The 17,143-nt window shown below is 45.0% G+C and overlaps 4 protein-coding genes across 4 annotated transcripts; 1 reads left to right on the top strand and 3 right to left on the bottom strand. All coding sequences in view use genetic code 12, as the record gives it.

Moving 5' to 3' along the window:
• Window positions 1–658: 658 nt before the first annotated feature.
• On the top strand, window positions 659–10,480 carry TOM1 (E3 ubiquitin-protein ligase; the record flags this gene model as incomplete). Its single annotated transcript, XM_025480920.1, has 2 exons — window positions 659–3,517; window positions 3,911–10,480. The coding sequence occupies 2 exons, from the start codon at window positions 659–661 to the stop codon at window positions 10,478–10,480; spliced, it is 9,429 nt and encodes a 3,142-aa protein (XP_025335220.1).
• A 75-nt stretch (window positions 10,481–10,555) lies between these two features.
• Window positions 10,556–11,308, bottom strand: CXQ87_002407 (uncharacterized protein; the record flags this gene model as incomplete). Its single annotated transcript, XM_025480919.1, has 1 exon — window positions 10,556–11,308. The coding sequence occupies one exon, from the start codon at window positions 11,306–11,308 to the stop codon at window positions 10,556–10,558; it is 753 nt and encodes a 250-aa protein (XP_025335219.1).
• Window positions 11,309–12,577: 1,269 nt separating this feature from the next.
• Window positions 12,578–13,659, bottom strand: STP4 (Stp4p; the record flags this gene model as incomplete). Its single annotated transcript, XM_025480918.1, has 2 exons — window positions 12,578–13,039; window positions 13,069–13,659. 2 exons carry the CDS (start codon window positions 13,657–13,659, stop codon window positions 12,578–12,580), a joined length of 1,053 nt encoding a protein of 350 aa, XP_025335218.1.
• A 2,225-nt stretch (window positions 13,660–15,884) lies between these two features.
• Window positions 15,885–16,895, bottom strand: FEN12 (fatty acid elongase; the record flags this gene model as incomplete). Its single annotated transcript, XM_025480917.1, has 1 exon — window positions 15,885–16,895. One exon carries the CDS (start codon window positions 16,893–16,895, stop codon window positions 15,885–15,887), a length of 1,011 nt encoding a protein of 336 aa, XP_025335217.1.
• Window positions 16,896–17,143: the final 248 nt, after the last annotated feature.

Here is a 17,143-nt window from a genome sequence, read left to right as displayed (position 1 = left end):
AGTCCTGCTAGACATTATATTCGTTCTATAGCATGAGGTGACAGGTACTGAGACCTCCATAGTAATACATTCGTAACAAAGTTTTTGATGCTTGTGTCAAACCGTTTAAAAAACGAAGCGATGGGAAAAAATCCCCTTGACTTGACTGTTTATGTTCTCGTGGCCGAGGGTGTTTCTCTTGGGAATCCTGAAGCCGGCCAATCGAGCTTAAACATCGAGAGAAGATACCAACGTTATATTGTCTCCCTTGAGCAATATCATACCTAGCTCTTCTTTGCTGCCATCGGTAGTAGATATTTCCACAGCATCCTCCACAACGACATTCATGAACTCATCAAACCCACGTATTTTGCCCTGGATTCTCAGCTGTGTTTGCTCGTATAGCCAAATTGTTACTAGAGCCTGCTGCTGAAGGTACTTGAATATGAGATTTATAGGCGGAAGCATGGACTGCTTACCTTTAACGCTTGACATGGTTGGTTTGACTTCCTCACTAGCTGATGGATGTGCATACACTTTTTGTCTAACCTCGCGAGCATACAAGCAGGAAACCTCTACCTTCTACCTCTCCTTAAGAACTGCATTACGAGTGAAGAATCGTTTGTTACATAATTATCTTTCCGATTTATTTGCTACCCGATACATTGCCAGAACGAGAATGATCATCTCAAAGCGATTGCATGTGAATAAACAGGAATCTGAGGGGCCATTAACGGCTTTCATTGATGAGGCTTGCTCTTCAGATGAAGCCGGGTTGACCAGACTTCTTAATGCCAATCTCAAGTGGGAGCGGCCAAGAGGAGATTTGATTACATGGGTGAAACTTCTCAATCACATTGATGACATATTCGAGAAGAAAATTGCCAGCTATGGATTGGACGCTCCAAACCCAAGACTAGTCGTGATTTCTCCAGACGACACTAGTCTCCTTACTGCTTGTTTGAACTTCACCAACACACTCTTGGAACATTGTCTCAACAGAAATATATATGGAAGTTCCGAAAGAATCTATCAATTGATCTTGACACCGACGATAGACGTCAAGCTAGCAGCACTTGATGTTGCTGTTCGGCTTGGAGAGCGCTACGTTGGCTCAACCTACATCAAAAAGTATTGTGCTCCGAAGGAGGTAAGACAGCATGTTCTTGATATGGCCAAAGCATTTCCACCTCCAGTGCCTACCGGCTTCATCCAGAAACAGGTGGATCAAACGGATCAATCCGATGACAACAAGCCTCGCAGTGAGCACTACAGCTTATATGACACTCTTGATCACAAAAAGGTCTACCCAAGCAAATGGGCGACTTTGAGTTTTCAATATTATGCATCGCCACTGTCTAACTCGCAAAACCCTCGGAGTGATGGCAAGGACAAAAAGAAGAGTGCCAAAAAGCACACTCAGACCGAGAAAGAGGGCCTCCTTTCCTTCAATTTGTGCGAAAGCTCCGTTCGAAAATTGACATTGGAGCAGATTTACGACAAAGCTGTTGAGACGTTGCCGGAAACATCATGGTTCAAAGTGTCACTAGCTGCACTAAACGCTAAGGCCTTCAATTCTAGGTCTCATGATTGCATGTTACTTCGAGAAAAGTTGATTCGAATGAAGTGCGCTTCGGTTGCATTCACGGCTCTCATGTCTAGTGCAGAGTTTACTTCTTCAAACTTGTTCGAGGCGGAGCCTTACTTACTCAGCTTCTTGGTTGACTTCATGGCTCCAGAGAATTCATCTACTGTGTCCAGCGAAGTGTTTGTGGCATCTCTTAAAGCTTTAGAAGCAATAGCGCACAGAAGACAATGGGGAAGTGAGCTCATCAGAAATTTGGGAGGAAATGTGAGCCATGGATTGCTTTACCAGCAATTGAGACATATGAATAAGCAGATCAAAGAACAATCGGATGCCTGCAATGAGAAGGCCAATTTGCTAGTATTCGCACTCATTGGTCACTTCATTGACAACAAATCCCTAGTTTCGAGGCTCGCTTCTGGTGGGATCTTAAGTGAACTCATGAGCTTTCTTAACATTCACACGAAATATCGCTGGTCGTGTTCTTCAGCAGTCAACACGATTGCTCTACTCTTGCGTTCATCTACTGAGTACATCTCGGATTTCATAAATCTTGACGGTTTCCGTTTGTTGATCGAAACCATCACGTACGAGGTGGATTTTGCACTCGAACATCCTGACTTCGCTGGTGGCGCACCGAAGGATGCAGTTGTTTATTACACTATTAGTCTCAGACAAGTGAATTTCCTCAGAAACCTTTTGAGACTTTCTTCCCAGCTTGTTCAAGCTGATGGGAGTGACCGAATGAGGAACCTTTTCGACTCCCCTATTTTATCATCATTCACAAAAGTCATTGAGAACCCACATCTTTTTGGGCCACCTGTGTTAGGTGCCACTTTAGATGCCGTTTTATACATCATTCACAATGAGCCAACCGCTTTTTCGATACTCAACGAGGCAGGTGTCGTTGAATCAATTTTAAGCAATTACGATAGGCTTTTTATGCCCTCCAATGAATTACAGATAGCTTTACTTGAGGTTCTCGGTGCAATCTCTTTGAATAAGGAAGGGTTGAGACGAGTCAAAGAAAGCGGAGTTCTCAAAGTCTATTTCCAATCATTCTACGATCTCAAAATTGCTAAGGAGCTAGTGCGTGGTGATGTTTCGACGAGTATCGGAGTGTCAATGGATGAGCTTGGAAGGCATTTCCCAGATCTAAAACCAGATATCTTTGAAGAGATAAAAGACTTGATTAATAAGATGTCCAGTTATGCCAACCAATATTTGGAACCTATTCGATTTTATACTTCAGATTCGCAGGACGCATTTTACCACGAGGGAGATTCGAGTTCGAAAGAAGTTCAAAAGACTGACGGGGTCGAGATGGAATGTTGGGAAAGCGCTGAGGGCTCTCCATTGATAGACAACTTGTTTGGATTTTTAGGAGGGCTTCTTCAGGACAGCGGGCAATGGCTGAAGGACATTACTGATAATATCCCGTTCTCATCATGGGCGAGCTACATAACTCTTGACCTCGCTCCCATTGATTATATCACTTCTAACGGTATGACAAGTTTAATGAATCTTTTGAAGTTCTTGGAGGATGAAAAGCAAGATTACGGACTTCCCAAGCTCCTTGAGATGCTTCCAGACCGTTTGAAGTCCACAGATGTTCAAGATTTCATAAATTCTGGAAGTACCGAACCATTCCTTGCAGCCTTTCGTGGCGATGAGCCAAGGGCGAACATGCTATTGAAAGAGCTCAATGCGATTAACAACATCCTTTTTATCTTGAGCGAAAGTTATCTTCTTCCAAGTAACATGGTCAACGAGAAGTATCAGACACTCATCAATACCCTTCAGTCAATGTCCTATCCAGTCATTCAGGACTTGACCAGATTGATGGGAAGAAGCATCATAGAGGAAATCGTGATTCGTCAACCTCTTTCAGCCGATGCGTTGGAGTACACTGCTCCGGTGCTTGAACCTCTTGAAGATATTCCTCCTCTCCAGGTGTTTGGGAGGAAGCCTGAGCAAGATCTTACCTCAGCTACCTGGACGGATCATAGGATCAAAAATTCATTGCAATTGCGCTTTTTAGCTTATCGCTTCCAACATAACATTTCATTGATTTTGTCTAATGTTTCCAGGAGTTGCATGCAAAAGAGACAAGATTTCTTTTCGATTGATTGGCGGAGAAGCGCAATAATTGAGACCAAAAACTTAGCGAGTCAATTGGAACATCTTTTCGAAAGGGGTGAACAATTAGATGAGAACCAAAGCACCAACTATAATTTGATTGCTACTAATCTCATTTCTTTTATTGCCCACGGCAAAGACAAGGGGAGAGAGGTTTTTTCAACTGCTTTAGTGCTGTACTTTTTTTTCCACACGAACCTACTAGAGAAAATCACGGCACTGGCAATCAAGACATTCAATGTTATTTTGGGAAGACCCACTGATGACAGGCTTCGTGTGAAGGATGTCGATTACATCGACAGCTCGTTGGTCTCGATCGAAAACAATTTTGTCAATGAGGTTTTATCTATCTTGACCAAAATAAGCGAACCCAAATACGTCCCTAAATTGCCGTATCATCACTTGTTCTACAATAGAGGTTATTGTTCTGAAGAGGGTGCGATACTGGCTGGTATCGTCACTCAGGCAGCTTTTCTCGGATTACGTATGGTGAAACAAACAATTGGCTCGGAATCTCCACTCACGCGCCATGGCGATTACGTCGCATATCAAGCGTTCCCGTTACCTATCTCGCTTCAACTTATCGATTTGTTCATCATTGTTTGGAAGGTAAAGCCTGTTGATGATTACTACCCCCTTCATGAAGACTACGGAAGTCCGCCTTTCAACATCGTCAATCATGTTATGAATGAGGCTCAACTCTCACAGGAGAGGGCCTTGAAGCATCTCAGGGCTGTAAAACTCATCGATCCTTTCCCTGGAGCTCCTGAAGAAGAGGATGCAGAGCTCACCGAGGAAGATACGGACAAGCTCAATGATATTGACTACGAGGACCTTCTTCAACCAGACCATTTGCAGTTGGCTAGTGTTAAATTGCTTGACGAACAACGGGAAGACGAAGGCAAGTTCTTCTTTGGTTTGCCCTTAGTCAAGTTCGCTTCCTACATCGATGATATTGGTCGAGAAGTAGCACTTTTGATCCAAGAGAACCACCTCAATCTCGCTAACCCTATAGTCGATCATATTGAAAGCCTTCGTCGCGAAGGAACTGATCCATCATATCATTCCAGATCACTTCTAGTTGACCTTCTTCGTCGGATGTATTCAACTAGTGTTTTCCTTGAAGATGGCTCGTCCCATCCAGATCTCAAAGATGCTTTCACGAAATTTGTCAACATTTTTGTTGAGGATTGTCAACAAAATAATGATATTACCGAAAAGGACTATTTCAGCTCGGGCTTGTTGTTCTTACAGCCAGTTTTGAGCAAAACGCCGCCCAACACATTGCCCAAGGTGTTCCATTTTTTTGATGAAGTCGATGCCAAGTTGAAGGACAAGCTTTTGCAGACAATACTTTCACTGGATACAAACGGTAACATTGAGTGCTCTCTGGCTCTTTGCAGATTGTTGTACCTTTACGCTACTGATGAGAAGTATAAGCCTTTGATTAGCAAATCCGGAGTCTTTAAAAATATCTTCAAAGATATAAGACAGCATTCAGACATGACATCAGAGAATATGAAAGAGCTACAAAAGCTCTTAATCTTGCTCGTGAGAGTCTGCTTCGAAGATGCCGCGATATTAGAGAATGTGTTTTCTTCAGAAATCGTTAAGTCATTCAAAAGACAGCCCAACGGTAAGAAAGACTTTAAGCGTTTATTGGACGAGAATGTTGAGATGGTGACAAGAAATCCTTCATTGTACATTGATGTCGCCTCGAGGCTTGTCAGATTGGAAAATCTTAATGGACGCACCAATCACACGGAAAGTCTTTTCCTTGTTGATTACTGTGATCCTCCCAAGAGTGATGATGACGTTGAGATGAAGGATTCAGAGAGCGTACCAGAAATCGGCTCAGATGGCCTCATGCACTTCCTTTTAACTGAGCTCATGTCATGTGCAAAGGAGGACTGGGTAACTAGTCCTCCTAAACCTGATGATAAGTCAGGAAGTTCTCGCCAAAAGAAAGAGCTCCAGATAGATACACTCATGAGAAACTCCAGATTTGCTTACTTGTGCTTTTTGATACAAATGATTACTGAACTTCTCGGGTCCTATAAGCATGCGAAGCTTGAATTTATCACTTTCTCAAAGAAGGAGGGTTTAGAAGACAGGAATAGACCCCGGTCGACGTCTCTTAACTTCTTCATTCATCAACTCAATCCTAGCTGTGCTATGCAGACAGCCAGTACTGACGAGTCACAGAGGAGGGAGGCGATTTCCTCGTTATCAAAGCTTTGTCTTCTTACACTTGTATCTACCCCTACTTTGAAAGATGATCAGTCGCCTGACACAAAGTCTGAGGATGTTGATCTTGCTATTGTGCGCCGCTTTGTCATGGATATCATCTCGAAGGTCATCAAGGATAGCTTTGCACCTCGCTACACGCCCGCTTCAGCATATGAAAAATTGTACGATGTTTTCGACTTGTGCTCCTGCTTGCTTTCCACGAAGTTCCGTGAAATGTGCTTTCCCCTTTTGAACAAGTCTGCTACCAAGCTAGATCAATTTTTCATTGCCTCCGCATTCATCGAGAGACAGCTACCAAACCAAATAGCAGGCGCTATCGCTGACATCGATCTCAACTTTCCAAATGTGAATCGCCTAATTAAGATTGGAATGAAACCACTTTCGCATTTGGCGAAGATCAAACTCACTTATGGTGGATATTTCGAGAGCAATCATTCAGAAAAGGATGAAGAGGATATGGTTCCAGAAGACTTGGGTGACCGCGATGAAACGCCTGATCTCTTCAGAAACTCTACTTTGGGAATGTACGATGCTGAATCCGACTCTGAAGAAGACTTTTACGAAGAGGGTGATCCGTTAGAAGTGGTGATGTCAGGGTCCGATCTCTCTCAAGATGACGACGAAGATACAAGTTCTGGTGATTCTGGGGATGATGACATGGATGAAGATGATCTTGACGATGAAGAAATGGATCACGGCGAATTCGAAGGATACGCGAGTGGAGATAGTGATGGCGATATTGAGATCATTGATGAACTCGACATTGGGTCGCATTCGGAAGACTCTGCGAACGAGGAATCAGATGGGTCCGAATTCTACGGTTTCGATGAGAATGAGACAGATCCAAGTGAATTTATTGATGCTACAGAGGGAGATTTGGACGAGGAGGAGGAGGAGTACGACGAAGCTGAACTAGATGGATGGCTCGACACCTTTGGCCATGGAGAGGCAAGTGACGAAGAAGCTGAAGGAAACCCTCGCTTTGGAACAGTTTTCCCCATAGATAACGAGGACGACGATTCCGCTATTGACTTGCATTCGGAAATTGACGACAATGACGGATCAGAGGAGGAGAGTATTCTTGAATCAGACATCGAAGAGATCGGAGGCCGGGAATCGAACAGCGCTACTCGTGAATTTATGACATCAATCTTTGATGTTCTCAGACCAGCTCTCCGCCAGCAAAATGTCTCTAACATTTTTGAAGGATTAGTCAATGGCCGGTTGCGAAACTCGTTTCACATTGGTGATCACCGTGGCAATGAAATAGGAGGTTTCGATCGTGCTTTTGAGGTCATTCTCAATGACAAGCCAAATAATGCGCAAAAAGGGTCCCTCAATCATGTTTACATCCGGTCTACCATTGAGCGATGGCGGAATGCGCATGAGATGTTCTACTCTAATGGTGTTTTGCAACTCATGGAACAGGTGAAGTCTGAAATCACTAAAAATATTCACGATGAAAGCCTCGAAATTTTTGAGAAACTCAATGAAGAACGTGAAAAGATCAAACGTGAACGTGAAGAGAAGATAAAAAGACGCCGTGAGGAGTCGAGACTCAAACGCGAAGAGGAGATGAAACAACGTGAGAGTGAAAGACTGCAAAATCCTCCGGATGAACGTGATCCGGTCATGCTTCGCATAGGTGACCGAGAGGTCGACATAAGTGGAACTGACATCGACCCAGAGTTCTTCGAAGCGCTACCAGATGACATGAGAGAAGAGGTATTCACCCAACATATCCGTGAGCGCAGGGCAAATGCAAATACAACGGGCGCCGAAGTTCGTGAAATCGATCCTGATTTCTTGGAAGCTTTGCCAGATCAAATCAGGGAGGAGATTTTACAGCAAGAAGCCATGGCTCGAAGATTCTCTAGTGGGCGCCTTGGATTTTTGGAAGCTGATGATGATGATGATCCCGCTAGTGACCTCGAGGATGATGAGGAACAAGAAGGAGAGAGAGATGGGCCACTTGCGATGAGCAATGGCACCTCAATCTATCCGCCTGGGAGAAGACCTGCCACTGATGGTGATAAATCTTCAGCCGAGAAGAGAAAAACTTTTTCAACGCCACTAATTGACAAGCTGGGCGTTGCAAGTGTTGTGCGTTTGTTGTTCGTACCACAGCCATTCCAGCAAAGAACTCATATTTACTCGACCCTATCGCAGCTCTGCAATAACAAACAGACGAGGGCAGAAGCGATGAGTCTCTTAATTGCAATTCTCAATGATGCCTTGCATAGTCAGAAGGCCTTAGAGAAATTATTTGTTCTGATCTGCAATAGAGCAAGCAGCAAAAGAGCGCAAGATGAAGGTGTGAAAAAATCTGTTCCTGTGGGAGCCACTCCTGTTGTTATCGGTATACAATTGATTGAAGCTGTTTTCTTCTTGTTGGACAAGAACATTCACTTGCGTTACTACCTATTAACAGAGCATGAAAATGTTTTTGTTACTCGTCGTGTTCAAAAGAAGAAATTGCAGAATTTGTCAACTGAAGATAGGTACCCTATCAACTTTTTGTTGAAGCTCCTTGAAAATCCTTTGCTCAGCGAACAACACATGTTCATTGACTTGTTGGCAAGCGTTCTTCATGTCGGAACGAGACCTCTTTTGCTCTTGAGAGAATCCGGGAAACAGCATCCTCCAATATCGACGACGTCGATACCCGCATCGAATTTACGTCTAATTGTGCGTATTCTCAGTTCCAATGAGTGTGCTAATACGACTTTCAGAAGAACGATTAGTGCAATGCAAAATCTTTCCGTGATGAAGGATGCGCAAGAGGTGTTCTCCACCGAACTTTCAGCTGGAGCCACAAAGTTGAGTAAAGACATTGTTCGTGATCTCAAATCGTTGTCTTCCGAGCTCGAAGAAGGCATGGTCAACAGTACTGAGAGCAAACATCTCAGTAAGTTTACTGCCCCAAGTTCCGATCAAGCCAAACTCTTAAGGATCCTTACCGCTCTAGACTACATGTACGAGAACCGGGAGAATGAAAATACCAAGGAAGGGTTAAAGAAGGAGAAGGCCATTCAACTTACGGGTCTCTATGAAAAACTTGAGCTAGGTAAGCTATGGGGTGCTCTTAGTGTATGTTTGAGGGATCTTGAAAATGTACCTTCTTTACTCAGCATAGCGACAGCATTACTTCCATTGATTGAAGCACTTATGGTGGTGTGCAAACACAGTAAAGTGAGGGATCTTCAAATCAAGGATGTTATGAAGTTCGAAGCGAAAAAAGTGGACTTCACTAAAGAGCCCATAGAGAGCCTCTTTTTCTCATTTACTGATGAGCACAAGAAGATCCTCAACCAGATGGTGAGAACAAACCCTAATCTCATGAGTGGACCTTTTAGCATGCTTGTCAGGAACCCAAGAGTTTTGGAATTTGACAACAAGAAAAACTACTTCGATAGGCAGCTTCACGAGAAGGCAGCCGGTGGACAAAAGCTTTCCATTAGTATCCGGAGAGATCAGGTTTTCTTGGACTCTTATAGGGCTCTCTTCTTCAAGTCGGTCGAAGAATTCAGAAAGGCTAAATTGGAAATCAATTTCAAGGGAGAGTCTGGTATAGATGCTGGTGGTGTCACAAGAGAGTGGTATCAAGTTTTATCAAGACAAATGTTCAATCCTGATTATGCGTTGTTCAGTGCCATTGCCAGCGATGAAACTACCTTCCATCCAAACAGAACCTCATTCGTCAACCCTGAGCACCTTTCCTTCTTCAAATTTATCGGAAGAATCATCGGAAAAGCTATCTTTGATGGAAGTTTCTTGGATTGCCATTTCAGCAGAGCAGTCTACAAGAAAATTTTGGATCGTCCTATGTCGCTCAAGGATATGGAGACCCTTGATTTGGAATACTTCAAATCGTTGATGTGGATGCTTGACAACGACATCACTGACATCATTACCGAAGATTTCTCCATTGAATCCGATGATTATGGCGAGCACAAGGTAATTGACTTGGTTCCTAATGGTAGAAACATTCCAGTCACCGAGGAGAACAAGCATGATTATGTTCGTCTAGTCGTTGAATACAGGTTACAGAAGTCTGTGGAAGAACAGATGAGTAACTTCAGCATTGGATTCCACGAGATCATTCCTAAGGACTTGGTGGCAATATTTGATGAACAAGAGCTTGAGCTATTGATAAGTGGCTTACCCGACATTGATGTTGGCGATTGGCAGGCGAACACTACATACAACAACTATTCGCCTTCATCTGAGCAAATTCAATGGTTCTGGAGAGCTGTCAAATCTTTTGATAATGAAGAAAGAGCCAAATTATTACAATTTGCGACGGGAACGTCGAAGGTCCCACTCAATGGATTCAAAGAATTGCAAGGTGCTAACGGTACCTGTAAGTTCAGTATTCATCGGGACTACGGCTCGACTGAAAGACTTCCTTCGTCTCATACCTGCTTCAATCAGATCGACTTACCGGCTTATGAGGCGTACGATACATTAAGAGGGTCGTTGTTACTCGCGATAACAGAGGGCCATGAAGGTTTTGGAATGGCGTAAGATAGTCAGATAGGACAGTAATACGAGATTTATTAAAAAGCTTGTAACTAGGTGCTTTCGAGTACTAATGAATCATTATATGTGATGGTCTCTCAAAGAAGAATTAGCTTCCATCTTCTCGGCAAGTTGCTCCAAGCCGTCGGCTGTTTTATTCATGTGCTCGACAAGTTTGAAGTTTTCAGAATTGATCTTCTCAACAGCTTCGTTGTACAAGCCACAGTGAGTGAGAAATTCCCTGGGTTTCATGGACACGCGACCGTGCTTTTTGAAAACGTACTTCGTAATGGACAAAGCGGCAAGCTTGCCATCGGTGTGGACCATCTTCGACAACACGTAAATCCATTTGTCGTCCCAAGCCAAAATGTTCGAGAGAATGTTGAACTTCTGGAATACCTTAATCTCCTTCTTGAAGGTGCATTGCACTTGAGCAACAGGAATGTAAGGGAAGTTGTTGATACTCTTTCCCTTGAAGTCACCAGTTGCATTGTCATAAAAGTCTAAGAACAACTTCTGGAACATCTGACAGAGGAATTTGGTTCTGGCAATGTCCAAATCGATAAAGTAGGTTGAGTTCGACTTGTGCATGAACATATCAAGTTCCAATGGTGAGCAGTAAGTGCTGTAAGTTACAGCTCTAAATACATCCATAGGATTTTTACCAGTAATTCCATAGGTATTCTGTCTAGTCTTTCTGTATTGCGATCTCTTGAAAATGATGCTCTTCAAGGCAGCAGAGTAGAAGCGAATAACGTAAACCAACGGTAACGTCTTATAGGTGGACGCAAGAAAAACGGCCACAAGGACCTTGACGGCGGTTGGCAAACCCATTAGTTAATGAAAAGAAGTGAAGCAATTGGAGGTTGGGCAAGCATTGGAGGAGTTGATACCGTTTAAACCTGTCTCGCCTGCATATGCAAACACATATTCCTCGGTGTGTTCTTAGAACGTGAAAACTTTCATTGTCGGTACAATAATGTGTACCGCCCCCGCAGCCATTATCATCAAGTCTCGATCTGAGCTTTGAGATATGCTGTTCAATGGCATTTTGCACAGCAACCGGTGCTCGCTTGATGTAGTTGATCTTGCTGTGTACCACACTTCTCTCTACACCCACTTGTCTAGAGATAGATGATAAGCGGAAAAATCGGCACCGCAGCTAAGCACTGATCATTCTTATTCCTTCTTTGACGATAATTGAAGGAGCCGCTCGCCAAGCAATAAAAAGTTGTTTTTGGAGAAATCAGCGGTATTCACACTCTTCACACTGTAATGCTTAGTAGGTGCAAATCGCAAGTAATTGCCCTATTTTGAATACCGCACCAAATTTGCAAAATACAGCGAGAATTGCAACCTGTGATTTGGACAAGTGTCTAACTTCAGTACGCAATCATATCACGGATGGAAACCACTAACGATGCAGAGTGCCATTATTTAACTGTACAATAATTTCTACAGGCGCTATATGGTTGTGTATCAACATTTCATAAACCCTTTTACTTAAGACTCACCGACACGCTGACGGTAGCCGCGTATCGAAACATGCCGTTAAAGTTTTCTTAGGGGTAGGGTGCCACCGAGAATGTAATATTGCGTTTCCCTTGCGGTTTACTCCTCGTGCTGATGCATGTGTATGCGCTCTTTATTTTACCGAGACCCCCGCGTCGGCCCCTTAGGTGGTCTTGATTCCGTGAACAAAGGGGCTTGTAGAGTCCAAGCCATCGGCCATAAAATCAGATTTCCGAGCACAGTCCTGCGGATGCTTGCGCTATATTTGCAGAGGCGAAGCTATGAAATCGGCTGCTATGGGCTGAGCCGATTGTGAGAGTTTCTTTCTATTTGACGTACTATAGAGTGTTCGATGAGGGCTTTGTCGGGCGCCAGTGGTGGACCACATTTACAAGTTTGGGCAAGTAGTGAATTTTTATAATGAGCGATATTGATAATGTTCTAATCCTAGTCGTAATGATATGATGTTCGTAAACACGCTTCGTCTATCCGTATCATCAGGCCTACACCACGTTCATAAATCATACATGCTAATGCTGGTATAACAGGCTCCCGTCCATTCGTAGCACCAGACGGTTGTGCCTCTAGTGTCTAGTGAGATGCAAAGGGACACTCGTTGGTGTCAATGTGGTTGGTGATCCAGTCGTCCACATTGGTGAATTGCTTCTGACACAAGCGACAGCTGCCTGGAACATTGTTACGTTGCGACTTCTTCGTCCCCGAAGGATATTGGAAGTGAATGGCCTTCAAGTGGTTCTTGTAGGTGTCGCAACGGGAAAAGATACCCAGGGTGTGGCAACAGTGGTCCTCTGAGTCGGCAGCGCCAGATTTGAAGGGACAGCGAAATTGGCCCTTGTCTGCTCCGATTTCCTTCCAGTGGCACTTGAAATGACGGAACAAGTCGTTGGGTCTGGCAAAGCCTCTATGACAAAGCTTGCACAAGTGGGGTCTGTTGGTTGGCTTGAGATGAGTCGACTTGTGAGTGGCCAAGTTCGAGAAATAAAGATGGCACTCGGGCATTGTCTCTTCTTGCGAGGCTTCCACGAAGAGTCTCTAGGTGACTCGGGCAGCGTGGAGCCGACGGGTTGTGGAGTTGCCGAGGGTGAAAGCAGGTGGGCTGGAGGGGTCTCTGCCGGCGTCTCAGCCTGAACCGGAACAGTAGTAGGAGTCGAAACACCAGCGGCGGGCTCGTTTGCTACCACTGGGGCAGCCGTGGCCACCGGTGGATATGTGACGGGTTTGTGCTCGCTCTCGACATCTGAGTGTGCCATGCCAGACACAGACGCCACCGACGAAGGCAGCCTTGAAGGCGCCTGGGTCTGGAATGAGTAAGCAGCAGAGGCTGATTGAGGTACCGGGTGGTGATATGGAGATACCAGGCGGTCATGTAGTTGCTCATGGCCCGGGCCAACAAACAGCAGGTTCGTCAGCAGAGGCGTGGCGCCAAGGTTGCCAAGCGCGGGGCCCTGCCCCATAGCATGAGAAACGGAGAAAGCACCGTGGACCCCAGGCATGTTGTAGTTGAGGGGCTCATATGACTGAGGGTATGCCTGGTAATGGGGGTGCTGGCCAGCCATGGCGGCTGGGTTGGAGTAAGGGTGCTCGTGCTGACCCGGTAGTGGGAGGTCGAGCGAAAGCAGCCGTATGGAGGGGAGTTTGCAAGTGTTACTCATTATGGATGTGTGGGTTATGTTGAAAAAAAAAAGCGTGAAGTGTGGAAATGATAAAAAAATGCGGAGGCCAAACTTGATTCAAAATCGGGGAGAAGCTGCAGATATATACCAGCCGGCAGCCGCCAGGTCCGAGAAGAGAGCGCGGCGGCCACGGGACGGCTGAGGTAAGTATAGATTTTTAGCTGCTGCGGCCCCAACGCACTGCAGCATCGACCGAGCCATTGTGCCACCGGAGAATTGGCGGGCGCGGGCGTGGGCGCTGAGTCAGCTGGGGGCGATAAAACGGGAAACTCTTGAAGCCACTAATGATTTTTTTTTACTTCATTTTCTTTCACTTGCCATTAGCTGAAGCCTCCGCAAATAATATTCCCCAACTTTCCTTCTGTGTTTCCTTCTTCTTGGGCTTTTGTTTTGCACAACCTACCTGGCCAGGCGCGGCAACCTCGGCGCGCATAGCCGGTGACAGGTCGTTGCATAAGATCCAGGCCGGAAGGAATCCCTGCCGGTACTGCCGAGAACAGGCGGCCGCACTGATTCTCCCTCACTGGTTAAAGGTTGTTCCCAAAGTAAAAAGATGACGATCATAGCATTTGCTGAAAGTGTAACGAGTTGTTTACTTTTCTCAAATATGTACTCCGGTTGTTGGCGCTGTTAGGATTCTGCCACATCCCATATCGCGCCGGCATCCTCGGGCTTGGGTCTTTGCGCTCGCTCCACGGCGCCGTTGCCCAGCCCCATCATTGCCCCAGTTCGGCTTGATACGAGCACCCATCCCATCAAATCCCGCCGCCTGCCGTATATCGCTCAAAGCCATTTTTCCCTTCGCCGGTATTCCTTTTGCACAACATTTGTTTTTACTATAAGGCAAGTCGAATTTACACTTTCCCTTCTCGCCTGGAGATTCACGTTGTAACTTTCTTAGGACTTGGAACTACCTCATTGGGCATGGGGGTCATGGCCTTGGCGGGGCTATGGCAACATTTGCTCAGCGCTCCTTTAGGGGCAGATCCGACCCGCTCCCGCTGCTAAAGCCGCTCGCATCGCCAGATTATGTGTACTCTCCCTTTTGACGTAATGGTGCTCTCGCAGTTGCGGTTTCCGCGAATACGTAAATTCGCGGGAGTGCTCCTCACGTACTCCTTTCAACGTTGGAAGGCTGGCTGGTTGGTAGGTACATATAATTGGTAAGCGGTTTGATTTATGTACCTTTGCGTGTTCTAAATAGGGGTTACGGGTATGCAAAAATGTTGTGTTCATGCTCTGCTGTCATCCCATTAGTTGGCCCAGACAGTTTCCCCTATTTCGCCGGCCCAACCGGCGAAAAGTATTGGTTGGCGCGCTACAGCCGTGTCGAGCCAAAACCTCATGATGAAGACCAGTCAACCCACTAGCCGTTGGCCACCGATGTTGGGTATATAGAGGAAAAAGAAATCTTAGTCTCCCCGTAGAATGATTGTTGGAAAAAAGCCAAGACACTCTTCTCCGTTTATTTTCTCCGAATTTTGAAAAGACTGGCCCGTAAAATTCGAAATAGAAAGTAAACTTCGGACCTTCGGCTTGTGAACCTTGTCATAGCGCTTCAGAATTCTGGTATTTCATCTCAGAATTCTGGTGTTTATTCTCTCACTGTCGGTTCAGCCTTGCATGTTCTCCGGACCAGCCGGCCAGTGGAGACAGCGCGAAAGCGTCCATGATCCCACTGACCAATGAATGGTCTCCCAATCCTGCAAAAAAAAAAGTTTTCTGGCAGGACGTTATTAACTTATTATAGTGAACATGGTCTCAGAGTACAGGTCCTCGTTGTGATTCCGGCCTCAAAGATCTGAGTATTGTTGAATAGATCGTGCAAAATGATCGCCCAAGCAGGTTGCAAATTTACCCGCGCGGCTAACAGCTTCCCTGCAGAGATTACAACCGTGCCGTTCACTGCAGTAGCACCCTCACGTTCGTTGATTCGAAGACTACTAGAAGATAATTTTATCAGGAAATATAGACCTTTGGTACTACATCATGCCTCCACAGCTGATAGCATCTGTCACCATACCATTTCTCGTGTCTTAGAAGAAATCGCGTAATTGTTTAATAGCAATAATCTTACTATAAACAACAAAATCTAGATTATCTAACGTAATTTTCAAAGCGATATGCAAAAACTCCTCATTACCTTGATGAGAACACGCTCCTCATTTGTAGCCCGAGTAGAGATATCCTGCGATTGCGCTCCTTTATGCCTTTCTCGAACGAGCCTTTGACTTGCTCTTGCCCACAGAGGCACCAGAAGTAGCACCAGCGGAGGTGTCCACACCAGCGGCGGCAACAGCCTGTTCCTTCTTGGCCTTCTTTTGAGCACTGCTTCTGTAAACCTTGATATAGAAGGAGATGAACAAAAGTAAGTAAGATGTCAAAATGAAGTAACCGTAAGCAGCTGCCATCTCAGATCCATAGCAATCACCCATGTGAGGCAACCAAGGGAAATATTTGAAGGCATAGTGAGTGTAGGTTGCGAAGTAGACGAAAATCAAATCCAAAACAAATTGGATGATTTGGAAACGAGTCACCCACTCCTTCCACCAAACTCTGATACCGCGAGCACTCAAGAAGTAGTACCAGTACATTACGACATGGACAGCCAAGTTCAAAGCGATGGGCACCCACTCAACAGCGGTGGATCCTCTCAACTGAGTGTAGCACAACAAAGCGGTGGCTCCGTGATGGTAAACATGCAAAAAAAGCAACTTCTTCTTCTTCAACACCAAGAAGACGGTATCGATCAACTCCCAGTACTTCGTGAGGTAGTTCAAGTAGTACAACGTGATCAACTTTGGCGCAAATGCTCCAGAGTCACACACAGCATAGAAAAGACCGTGGTTATACAAGATTGGAACAAGCTGCTCAATCATCAACAACAACAAGATCAATGATGCAATTGTCAATCCCAAGTTATGAGCCTGGAACAACAAGTTCAACTTTAATGCTGGAGCACCCACAGCGTTCCAGATGGCACGGCCACCAAAAATCACAGTATAGTAGACTGCGATTATGCCAATAGCATGCCAACCGTTGGCTAAGAAAGTTTGATTGTGGATAAATCTGAACTCCTCAGCAGGGTAGCCCACTGCTCTCTCAAAAACCGCGTTGAAAAGAGGCCACAAGTGTAAACCGAAGGGCCTTTCAATAGAGGGAATGCTCACTTGAATAAGTGGCTCCTTCTGAAAATGCTCAAGTACAGTGGACATGGAGAGACACGAAGTAGGTGATTAAGATTGTTTTTCAATTTGAAATGTGACGGAAAAAAATCGCGAACCAGAGCCGAGGCTCAGACGTGTGAAGGCCTATTTCTACGAGGAGAACATGCCAGGGTAATAACAAATTTTACTAGCAGGTCATCTGTTTTTCCTATTAATTCGATTTTTTTAAAGAGACTATACTTGAAGCGTTTAATTGAGAAGAGAACTTCTCACTACTCATCAGTTCCTATATTCGC

This window comes from Candidozyma duobushaemuli, assembly GCF_002926085.2.
Source record: "Candidozyma duobushaemuli strain B09383 chromosome Unknown B_B09383, whole genome shotgun sequence".
Lineage (NCBI taxonomy): Eukaryota > Fungi > Ascomycota > Pichiomycetes > Serinales > Metschnikowiaceae > Candidozyma > Candidozyma duobushaemuli.
Note: the sequence above shows the minus strand (reverse complement) of the source record. Positions and strands in the feature narration are given on the sequence as shown.